The 12,364-nt window shown below is 41.0% G+C and overlaps 1 protein-coding gene across 7 annotated transcripts in view; it reads left to right on the plus strand.

Annotated features, from left to right (window-relative positions):
• The window catches only part of MME (membrane metalloendopeptidase), a 493,355-nt gene that overhangs the window by 338,932 nt on the left and 142,059 nt on the right, over positions 1-12,364 (plus strand). For all 7 annotated transcript variants that reach the window (XM_078667833.1, XM_078667832.1, XM_078667829.1 and 4 more), the window contains one exon: positions 3,745-3,843. In XM_078667833.1, the coding sequence (XP_078523959.1) occupies positions 3,745-3,843 (99 nt within the window). The remainder of the gene's footprint in view (positions 1-3,744; positions 3,844-12,364) is intronic.

Here is a 12,364-nt window from a genome sequence, read left to right on the forward strand (position 1 = left end):
ATTTTAATTGAAGCTTACAGTGAGTGAGACTCCATTACGGAGACTCTCCCACAGCAACAGTCAGTAATTTGGAGGTCTGATTAAAAAATACTGCTTTTAAAAGGACCAAGCCTGCTCTCTAATACTAAGAATTTGGTTAGAGATTCTGAGTATAGAGATATGAGAAATGCCATGACCTGGTAGGGTGAGAGGGAAATTCATCCTGGCTAATACCAGGGCCTCGACATACTATAACCAATGTATGCTGAGTGCCATCTGCAACAGTGCTATCTGTGTGCATAGAACAGGCTGGTTCATACAGCAGTCTCCCTTGCTCAGCCACATGTGTGAACATGTGTTCTTATGTAACCAGTGCAGAAAGTCTTTATCCAGTTGTATGACAGTGGACTTTAATTTAAAAGGTGAGAACAGGTGGTTCTAGTTCAAGTCCATATAACAGATGCTAGCAGTAAGTGTCACTCCATTAGAGGCACTCACTTGCAGCAGAGGTTGACTGCCACACTTGTAACACAACAGGCAGGCCCACAATGTGGTGATTGTCAGACTGCCACCACGAGTAGGGTGGTCCTATGGATCGCCTAACTCGTAATAACGGCCTTAGAGCAATGACATTTAATTAGAATTCAACATTTGTTTGTATTGATGATTTAAGTTTGATATATAGCTCCTTAGACACTATCTAAAACAAAACTTTAACCCTCATAGATATGTAACACATTTGAAAATAATTTAAAATTAAGAAAAAACAACCAATGATATTAAGCGACTACTCGTGCATATTTTTAGGATAACTCTTTGATAAACAACTTTTTAAATGCAGTTCTTAATCTGAAGGTTATAAAAAAAGATCAAATTGAATGAAGTCATCATCATGGTCTCCTTCTCGGGCTGAAAGAGAGCCCGCAACGCCACAGCCATCAATCTGCTGGGGTGGGACTCAGTCCCCCAGAAGCCATTCTGGTTCTGCGAGGGGGAGTAGCCCTGCTCGCCTATTTCAATGGGTCAACCATTTTGAATCACAATATGCAAATGACGTTGAAGAGGCCAATGCTCCCGTACTCCCTTACTCATACCACTCTGACAAGGTTTTTGTCCTTGCCAATGTCAATGCTGCTTGTTGCTCTTCGTGCAGTTACGGGGGGAAGAGCACCGGGTATAAATGGCATCCCGACTGATATCTTCCTCCACAACAAGTCCAAGCAGAGTAGGTATATTATGCTACTGGCAAACACGATCGCCCTTGGTGCCCCTGTCCCTGACTCTTGGAGAGAGGCCGAGATTATCCCAGGAATTAAAGGCCCATTGGCCTAATTGACTCCATTCAAAAGGTGGTAGCTCAATTGGTATTGGACAAGGTCCAAGAGTGGATAGAAGCACAGGACATCCTTACTCCCTTACAAGTGGGTTTCCAGGATTATATCAGCACCATTGACCAGGTGTTTTGGTTTAGTTTAATACACTGGCGGACTGTGATCTTAGGCAAGGGCAGCATGTATGCTGCCTTTGTTGACCTCAAGTCAGCATTTGACCTGGTCTCGCATAGCAAACTTTAGGGTTGTGTTGCAGGAGCTGGGTATGCCCTCTGAATTGCTTTCCCTCATACCCCTCCTCCATGAGGATAACATTGCTCAAATACGCTGGTGTTCGAAGGGGAATGTCACTAATCCCTTTCCCGTAGAGAAGGGAGTGCGCCAAGGCTGCGTTATGGCACCCACATTATTTGTCCTCTTCATTAATGGTCTCGCCAAGTTTTTAACATCTGTCTCCACCAATGCACCGGTCCTAGAGGGTACAAAGATTCCCATTTTAATGTTTGCTGATGACACGCTCATCATTTAAAAAAACCCTAGCAGTCTACAGCCAGCATTGCTACTCTTTAAAAAGTTTTGTTCCATACGGGGCTTGGAAGACCACGTTCATGACCTTGAAACAGCACAGAACATTTAGAGGAGGCATACTCCTGCATAGGTTTCCATTAGAACAAGTCAGTCCTTTACTTACTTGGGGGTTAGCCTGCAAAAAGATGGAGTCGTCAGATTGATACCACCACATTGAAACACCAGCAACTATCATGTGCCCTACATATTGAGCTACAGATGTATAACATGAAAGTAGTGAGCTCGGTACTCTATGGGACAGAACTCTGGGGGGGGCGGTGAGAATCTCACTCAATTAACCACTTCAGCAAACACGTTTCTACGTAAGATCACCAGTCTACCGAAAAACACCCTGGTGCTACCACAGCCGCACAATCTAGGTAGGGAAGCATTGGTTATGCCCTATCTTGTACTGGCACAGAATCTGGTGTACACCGGACCTGCCAACATATGCTGTAGGCCTTAGGGATGTAATTAAGGCAGATCAGTTCCACAAAATCAGCTGGCTTCGTGAGGTAAGAGCTTCCCTATTCAGAATTGGCATGTTCAACCTGTGGGAAAACCCATTGAGCACCCAATTTCACTCTAAAGAAATCATAAAGGAAAGATACTGGGAATTGGTGACCCACAACACAGTCAGAAAAAGCGCCAGTACTACGCTGATGGTGGGCTTGGAACAGTATTGTGACATAATATCCAAAACCCATCGACTGACAATTGTACTTCAAATTCAGATTGGGTTCCTTGCCATTAAGATCATACACAGCAAAATGGGTTACATCAGGCAACAGCAAATGCCCCTCTTGCCGGCCATTGGAAGAATCTTACGCCCAGTACTGTTTGTCTGCCCTGCTTATGCAGGCCCCCATAAAGTGTGGCTGGCACCTATTGCAGGAAACTGGGTACTAGAAGGAGTAGCGTTGAGCTGAGAATATTGCGCACCAACATATCTCCCTTTATTGCAATAGCAATAGCCAAGTTTTTGAGCTGGATGAGGGCTATCAGATCGCGTACATTTCCTTTAAGCTGGCGAACCCCCAAGTTTTTTCTGTGACGGAGTCGTTGACTTCCCAAATTATGAGTCTGGCCCATCTTAACTATTATACATATTTTAAACGTATGATGTACCTTTTTCTGAATAAATCACACGTAGCTATCTTTTTGTCTCATTGTTTTAGTATTTACCACTATATGTAGTCGGCTTTTTTAATATTACTAACATGTTTTAGCTTTAGATTACGATTTTTGTACATAATACCAAATGTTTTTGTACTTCCTGTAATTGCTTTGTTTTATAGCTGAAAAGTATTCAATTTTATTGTAGATCTGCTTTTATGACATATGCTGTCGGATAAAGCTTTTTTGGATTGGATTGTTTTTTTCTATACGTAAGGTTTAATGAATGGTATCAAGTTATGAAAATTATACTGAGAGTAATTAATGGCAAGCTAATGATAATTCTTTGGTACAGTTGTAGCCTTTTCATCCCATATATGTCTCTCACGGGTGAGCACCTCATCATAGAACTCGACTTCTCTTTCATTTTTTCCTGTTCATAAAGGAGACCTAAATCAAACGGTTTGGTGCTTATTCCATATTACCATGTCACTCTGTCTCGCCTAATTATTATTATTGTCAAATGTACTTTCTTTTATTTTCAATAAAAATTACTTAGACTTCAAAATATCAAATACTGGCTGCTGAAAATATATTTTATTCAATAATTGCTTAATATACAACATACAAATGTGAAAATGTCATTGTCAGAATCATTTAGTATGCCTCATATAATGTTACAGTTTTCTAAGAATAAGGAGGTCTCTGAATGTAGGATACATTTCTTTTTCTTATTTGTTTTCAAATGAAGGTTCAAGGCTTGATTACAGAAATCCGCGACGGTTTTATAAAAACCTTAGAGGAGCTCAGCTGGATGGATGCAGAAACTAAATTGAAGGCAGAACAGAAGGTTTGTAATAATTTCAAATGGGAATTGTTATCATAATTATCTCTAATATGTATTTAAGTATTTGGAGGTTTTAAACAGTCGTTGTCACTCCACTGTAAAATAATGTCTGTAACTACCTGCTTGTTTTAGTAGGGAATGTTTGAACATTCAGGGATTCTGGGTAACATTGGAAAGCAAATACGCGTGCATTGTTATTCTTGATTAGTACTGGTACGCCTAACATTGAAGGTGCCAGATCAAAATGCATTAATAAGTATATTAGGGCCATTTCCAAACATGGCATTGGTGCCCCCATTTTCTTTTAAGTCCAGGGGTAGCTTGGCATATAGAGCAATAAGGCAGTGCCGGAAGGGCTGTTCTGAAAGGTCACCGTGTGGGCTGTCTTTTTGGTGGTTTGTGGTCCTGTTTTATGATCTGTTGGGGCACTTTTTGACTGTTAATTTCCCTGATATTAATAAAGCATTGTCTGCAATAATCGCAATCAATACAGTCTTCCATACTTTGCAAATGACTGACAAAGCATGTCTTTACAAATTCAATACAGCCCAAATGTGCAAGCATGGCCCACTATAGCTATCAGAGTAACTAATGGGGTCACTTCTATTTTGGGGTCTTGGCCTATTTTCTGTCCCAGTTCAAACCTGTGTATGTCTTCGTCTTTGAGAACTTCTTAGTAGGTCAGTCTTAGCTCTATTAAGTGCAGTGGTTGGTTTTCTAAAACACTTTAACAAATTCGTAATTAAAGTAGTGATTCCTCATCTTCAAGTCTACGACCTTACATGGGTGCAGATTCACAATTTTCAATTACTCACATAACTATGCAGAGTTGTACCTGTAAAGCTTATTGACAACTCCCTCCTCCTTGCACTAAGTGTGCTAATCTCCCTTTATACCCTGACAAGATATGATGGGAAAGGATCAAAGAGAGGTTTGTAAATACAAAAATTCAAAGACTCATTTAAGTAAAAGTGTAAATCCATTTACAAGAAAAAATGCTGAAGGGTGCATTCAAAAATAGGTGTTTGCCTTAGTATGTGCATTAGTAATGTGTGTACATGAAAACCAAAGGACCTTCAGACTTCCCTATCCATGGATGCCAAATCAGGATATTGACTTTCCTAGTTCTGACCAAGCCTTGGAGCAGGAATAAAAGGAAGAGATGGAAAGCGATTTGTCAAGCCCTCTTTCAAGGATGGCTTCTTTTCTAGCCGGGTTCAAAATCATGATCCTAGGAAATGTAACAGAACAGGAAGTCTTTGAATGTAACCTGGTACACAATTGGTATGATGATTACCCTTCATCTTACACCATTTCACGTGATCTGCGCATCTGCATTTCGTCTAGTGAAATACAATCCCGGTTCAATTCAGAAAGTGTTTTAGCAAATAACTCAATGTGATCCCTTAGTAAAGAAATTTGAACATGGTGCTATTTCAGAGGTATGAGATTAAGATTGCCAAAAGCCCAAATCCTCCCTTCACTTTTCTGGACATTACCCTACAGACCGAATGGATTCCTCACATCCTTATGAAACCCAAGTGGTGGATCTCCATATGAGCACTGAAAGAAGTGAAGATGGCAGGATGGCTTTGAGAAAAGAATGTACAGGTTAGCTGATCCTAGTAGGAACAAGCCAATCCCTAACAGGCCTTTCTGCCCCTTGTCCAGGAAAACCTTTGACCTTTGGCAGTAGCAAGCACATACAAAAATTGTTAGCATAATCGATTTGATTCACTGTCAGTCTAAAAAATTCAATTACTGTGATTTCTCTTTCAGGAATTCAGGGTCAAACACTAAGAAAAAGAAAAAATGCTGAATGAAAGCTTTAAATTAAACATAGCCACTAATAGTTACATTCTATCATAGAATAATAATGATTGACTCTAACGTTGAGTACTGCTATAAACGTGTTGACAGGGCTGTTAAAAAAATTGACCTAGAATTTTCATGTGTAGCAGAATTTTCCTTCAAGGGTTTTACAGGTACATAGCGGAGATAAGACATCTCCCCAGCCTTCCAGAGGTTGCAGTTCCTACCAATTACTATTACATAGCTAAGCATTATCAATTATCCATAAAACAGTTCAGGGCCTGGGCAGTAGCTAGTGGAAGAAAAGATTTGTAATGTACAGTCTAGCAGACAGTTTATTCTTGTAGTTTGTGGAAGTATGTCTTCAGTCTTTTTGGAGGTTAGACAAAACCTTTTAGTTTGATTCATCCTACCCAATGAAGTTCTCAGATGGCATTTCATTTGCATGCTTGCTTTTTAACTATTTTATCTGAGTTTGTTTACTTTCTGTTTTTTCTAAGTTCAAATCTTCAGTAATGTTTGATTTTAGTATGAATGCATTTTTGTTAGATTGAGTTGTAAGATTTTATATTTACATGGATGTTTTTCAAATATTAACAAAATAGCCATAAAACAGTCCATTAAATTACCCTTGTTCGTGAAACCTATACCCATCCAAACTGTTGGACTTGATCCTTTTTTGCAGGGCCATCCCCAACCATTTGGCGTTCCTCCTCCTGCTTTCTGAACCACTTTTGGGGGGCTTTTAGGACTCTGCACACTTTTCCATTGCTAACCAGATCTAAAGTGCAGTGCTCCCTCCTTTAAAAATAGTAGAATTGACTTACATCGTATTAGCACATTTAATTTATTTGCATGTCCCTAGTAAAATGGTACACTGTATGCATGTTTCCAGGACCTGTAAATTAAATCCTACTAGTAGGTCCTGCAGCACGCATTGTGCCAGCCACTTTTGTAGCCCTTTAAACTTGTCTCATGCTTGCTATTGCGACCCGTGTGTACAGTTTTAAACTGCCATCTCAAACTGGTAAAATAAACCTTTTGCCAGGCCCAAACCTTCCTTTTCAATACATGTGTCACCCCTAGGGTAGACCCTAAACAGCCCATTGTTCAGGCGCATTGTTTTTAAAAAGTGGGACATGTACTTTTAAGTTTTAAATGTCCTGGTAGTAAAAAAACTCTTAAATTATTTTCTCACTACCACAAGCATAGAATAACATTGAAACTACGTTGTTACGCATAATAAGCTGCAACTTCCAATTGGGAGTATGAAGACACATCGAGTTTGATGTCTAAAACAATTATAATTAAAAGCCCTTTTTAATGGAAAAGTAGGATTGTAAGTCACAGTTCTGAAAATACCACTTTTAGAAAGCAGGTATTTTCTTGGCCTAACTATATGGTGCCTGCAACCTGATGCCTAGGTGTAGCTGGCAGGCGGTCTTTGTGTATTGATCCCAGACAGTTAGATAAAGGGAAGCTTGGTGTTGGTAGGATGGGTGACGCTGAGTCAATATGGGGGGAGGCGCTGTCTTCTACCACACTTGCAAATCACAAAGGTTCTGCCTGGGAATTCACAAAGGGTTGTCACTAGTCTTTTGTGAACGCTGACTAGCTGGGGTCTTGACAGGAAGGGAGGGGATGCCTGACACCTCACGAGGGTGTAAACCTTTGGAAGCTTCTCCAACATCAAAGTGTGCACCACCAGGTATACATATGGGACATTGACCCCAACTCTTCAGTACACATCTGGACCTGTGAAAGGGTTTGCCTGGAAGAAAGACTGCTGTGCTGCTGAATAAGATTTCTGTACTGACCTGCTGCCCCGTCCTCTTGCCTGAGTGAGACGGACTGCACCTGCAACCTGTACCCAGGACCACGAAGGGTGGCTCCAAGGTCTAGTCTCTTGTAACCACCACCTGGACAATGCAACTGGGAGTCTTGCCCTGCCAGGTGGTGCCACCACATTCCTTGATCCTTGGAAGTGGGCCTGAATGCGCCTGACCATTCCATCTGTGGACTCAGCAGATCTGCTGCATCTCCTCTGCTGTGCAGTGCAGAACTGATGATTCACCGCTGCTGTGTGGAGTTTCCTGTTGCAAGAAGTTTGCATCACTGTCACAGCCTGCTGCCTTACGGGAACTGCCATTGTATGATGCATCTTTGACTCAGGCCTTTACATTGCAAGCCCCTTGTGGACAGCATCAACAACAATGATGCAGGACTCCTCTCATAGCTAGCCCTCCAGCTTCTTCGGAACCAGCCGTTGTGCACAGCCTTCTCGACGCAGGGCGTCGCATCACAAGCCCCCTCGTAAACGGCCTCCTTGGCGATGATGCAGGACCTTGAATCTGAGCCTCACAGCTCACTGGAACCAATGCTGCATGATGCAACTACGATCTGGACATCGCATCACCTAGGCTGCGTGACACATCCTTGATGCAGGTCCTCACAACTTTCCACAACCAGGATCTATGGTACTCTTATTCAGTGGGCCTAAATGGGCCCCTGTGGTAGGCCCGCGCTCCACCGCAGTTGGCTTGAACTTGTGACTTTGTCCCAGTCAACTGTGACCAGATATCCACAATTGGCACCATGTGCTTTTTGGCACTATATTCACTGAAATCTTTTAAATTGAATATCTCTGGTTCTATTGATTGGAGATTTGTCATTTTGGTCTTGCTTTATCGAAATGTACTCTATTTTTCTAATTTGGTGTTGGAATTTTCTTGAGTTGTGTTTTCATTTTATTGCTGTTTGAGGTGCTGCATAGGGCTCTCTGAAAAGCTTCATTATTACCAATGCTCTACTGTCTACCTCTAAAATGAGAGCGGCATCTGGGAGTCTGAAGACCCCATGATGCCTCCGCCACAGATTTGAGTTAAAAGGGCGGGGAGAACACAGCATTAGAATGAGAAGCGCACACAAAAATGTGTATCTTCTCTGTCTATCAAGTCTACAAGGCACACCAGTGGTGAATATGAGAAGGCAGGAGGCAAACAAGCAAGGTAGAGATAACATTAGTTTCTGATTGAAAGCCTTCCACTGCAAATAAGGGCAGCACTGAGAGTCTTAAATGATGAGGTACCAGGATTTGCGGTTGAACACCATTTTCCCACTCTGACCCCTTAACAATATTTTTGTGAGTGGTTATTAGAGTGACAAAGATAGATAGATTGTTAGGAAAAGAGAGAGAGAAAAGATTACAACACATCTCCCAACACTAAGAAAAGGAAAGGCTAAGAGGAGAACAAGCTATGCAAGGAAAAAATAGTGTCTAAGAACAACGTAGGCACTAAGGAATATCATGTGCTAAATTAACAATAACTTTTACAAGGATAGGCACTAAGGTATTGCTAATTAACATTAACTTTTACAAGATTAGGCACTAAGTAACAAACATGCTTAATTGACATTAACTGTTACAAGATTATGCCCTCTCCACGTTTGGCCATTGTCAAGCTGGACAACGTTCTTTTTAACCTTAGTCATTTGAAGGGAAGGATATAATTTACGGTGGTTCATCCTCTCTCTAGTTGGTAATTTGACCAATAAAGAGTCACCAACATCCCAATCCTGTTCTTTAACACCATGTTTGGTGTAATATTGACCTTTGTACTTGAGTTGATGTTTTTGTCTTCTATGGTTGATTTCTGGTGTATTCGTGGAATCTGACTTTCCTCCACTCAACCACATTGGATTTAATTTTGTGCAAGGCTCTCTTCCATTGAGGGACACAAATGGGGAGACACCAGTTATTAAATTTGGAGAAGTGTGATATGACCAAATGCACTCACGCAAAGGTTTGTCTACATCATGACCATTTACAATAGCTAACTGAATGTGTTTTTTAATCATACGATCCGTCTTTTCCACTAGGCCATTGGCCATAGCAGAATACAGCACAGTTTTTGCATGCTTTATACCTAGTTCATTAAGAAATTCTTTCATTTCTCACGAGGTGAATTGGACACCATTGTCCTTGACCAATGTATGGGGAATACCTTTGTTGCTGAACAAGTCTCTCAAAAATTCAATAAGAATTTTCGTAGTGGTTTGTGACACAAACTTATACCTTATCCAATGGGAAGTTTATTCAATAAGTACAATCATGAATCTCTTGTGCACCCCCAGGTACTGAATTGGACCAATTATGTCGATGGCCAATGTGCTCCACGGTACACTTGGCACAACGATTGGGGATAATGGTACCTTGCGCAAAATCTTGGTTTTGTCACTCTTAGCACAGCTCTTGCACTCATGTACTTTACGCTCGACCAAGGAATCCATGTTTGGAAACCAAAAGTTGCTTCTCACATTTTGATTTTTTGTCATGCTTCTGCCCAGGTGACCTCTGTGTGCTAAATCTATGAATTTGTCTCTCAGACTAACAGGTGGTACAACTTTGTCCTTTCTGCATATCTTTCCATCAAGTATGGATAACTCATGTCTAACCTCCCAAAAACTCTTCAATCCTTTGTCAAAATCGTTGCACTTCTCAGGCCAACCATTGTAATTAAGTCTTTGAGGATAAGCAATTTGGTGTCGTTGCACACACATTCATTTCATTCATGCTCCGTTATGGCTGGTAATTGTACTGCAAAAACAGGAATATCCATGGGTTAATTCTGCAGGGTGTTCTAGAAAGATAGTCTGCAATTACATTTTCTCCACCCAGTAGGTAAACAATTCTGAAATAATAACCTTCCAGTCCTAATATCCACTTGGATATACGAGGAGAGCCGCAATTTGTTTTCTTGGCTCAAAACATAAATGTGAGAGGCTTGTGATCAGTTAGAATGCTAAACTTTATGCCCCAAATGTAAAACTTCAAGTGTAGGACCACCCAGAAGCAAGCAAGAGCCTCCCTCTCTACTACAGAGTAGTTACGTTCTGCAGAAGTGAAACACCGGGACACATAAGCAGTGATGGTGTCACCCTTTTCCACTTTTTCTGACAAAGTGGCTCCCAATCCCTTGTTGGAGGCATCTGTGGTCAGAAAAGTCTTTTTCCTGGGATCGCAAGATCCCAATGTAGGTGTTATTTCATCTTTTAATTTGTCTACTATACTGCTATGTTTTGCTTCCCAAGTAAAGTAATTTCCTTTTCTTAAGAGATCACGCAGACATTCACACTTGTCAGATTTTTTTTAACATACTTGGCCATGTAATCAATTAAACCCAGGAATGATTTCAATTTGTCTTTGTTTTTTGGGTAAGGTGCATCCTTTACAGATTGGATGAGGCTGGGATTAGGTCTGAACCCTACCTCTATTATGGTGTGCCCCAGGTAATCTACGGAACTGACTTTGATCCTACATTTGTTATGTTTCACTGTCAATCCAGACTCCATCAATTTCTTAAACACTGTTTTTAAGGTATGATCATGTTCCTCTACAGAAGCACCTTAAACTAAAATGTCATCTTGGAAGCAGAAGGTTTTGTCTATGCCACTCAAGATTTTGTGCATTATCTTATGAAATACTGCTGCAGCAGAGGCTAGGCCAAAAGGCATTCTCGTGAACATATATGCTCCAAAAGGAGTGGTGAATGCAGTAAGGGATCCGGACTCTCGATGTAACTCCACTTGATGATATGCCATGGATAAGTCAATAACTGAAAATACCTTGGCATTTCCCATGGTGCTTAACATCTTGTTTATGTGGGGAAGAGGAAATCTCTCTACCCATATTTTGTCATTTAATCTGCGCAAGTCCACACAATACCGGATACCATCCCCACTGGTTTTAGTCACCAGAACAAAGGGAGCCAACCACTCACAGGCTTCTATGGGTTGTATGACCCCAAACTCACAATGTTTACTCAGCTCTTTCTTGAGTGGTTCCCTCAACATCAGAGGTACTGGACGGGGTTTGTGTACCACAGGTTTGGCACCTTGTTTCATTTTAATTTATTATGGAATTCCTTTGACAACCCCAGTTTATCGGAGAACAACCCTGGGTATTCCTTGTGATTTCATTTACGCCATTATCACACTCAACACGATCACTTGCTCCTTATTATTAGGATCCAGAATGATCCCTAATTCCTTCTGATGACGCCACCCTAAAAGGTTAGATCCATCTTTTACAATATACACCTTGCCATAAGTCGATCTGCCTTTGAAATCTATAAGCATCTTCACCATTCCGACCAAAGGTATGATTCCTCTGGTATACCCTTCCGGTGAGATGTCCGTTTCTGACAAGTCAAGCTTAGATACGTCGAAAGAATTGTTGAAGTCTTCCTGGTTAATCAGAGTGAAAAGGGAGCATGAGTCAGCAAACATGACTACTGGTCTACTATCTAGATATACAGACCACTAAGGATATCTTGGAGTAGTATCTCCTTCAGTGTTTTTCACTTGAAACACATACTTAGGTACTTGGTCCCGATCACTGCAGATAGCTTTTACCTGGTTATTCTCACCATCTCTGCACACCCTGGCAAAATGACCTCTTCTATTACATGTTTTACATGTTTCATTGTGAGTCGAAAAAAAGACACTGTTTGCTAAATGGCTGCTGCTGCCACATCTGAAACATTTCAAACTGTTACCTTCTTTCGTGGGTCTGGTAATCTTGAGTTCTCTGGTTTTAACTTTAAGTACTTCACTCTTCTTATCATTACCTTCTGTATCATTTGGGTTCTGAATGTTAGCAACAATGTCACCAGGGGTTTTCATCTCTTTGATGCACCTAGCTATGTGTTCT

Source organism: Lissotriton helveticus, chromosome 11 (genome assembly GCF_964261635.1).
Source record: "Lissotriton helveticus chromosome 11, aLisHel1.1, whole genome shotgun sequence".
NCBI classification, from domain to species: domain Eukaryota; kingdom Metazoa; phylum Chordata; class Amphibia; order Caudata; family Salamandridae; genus Lissotriton; species Lissotriton helveticus.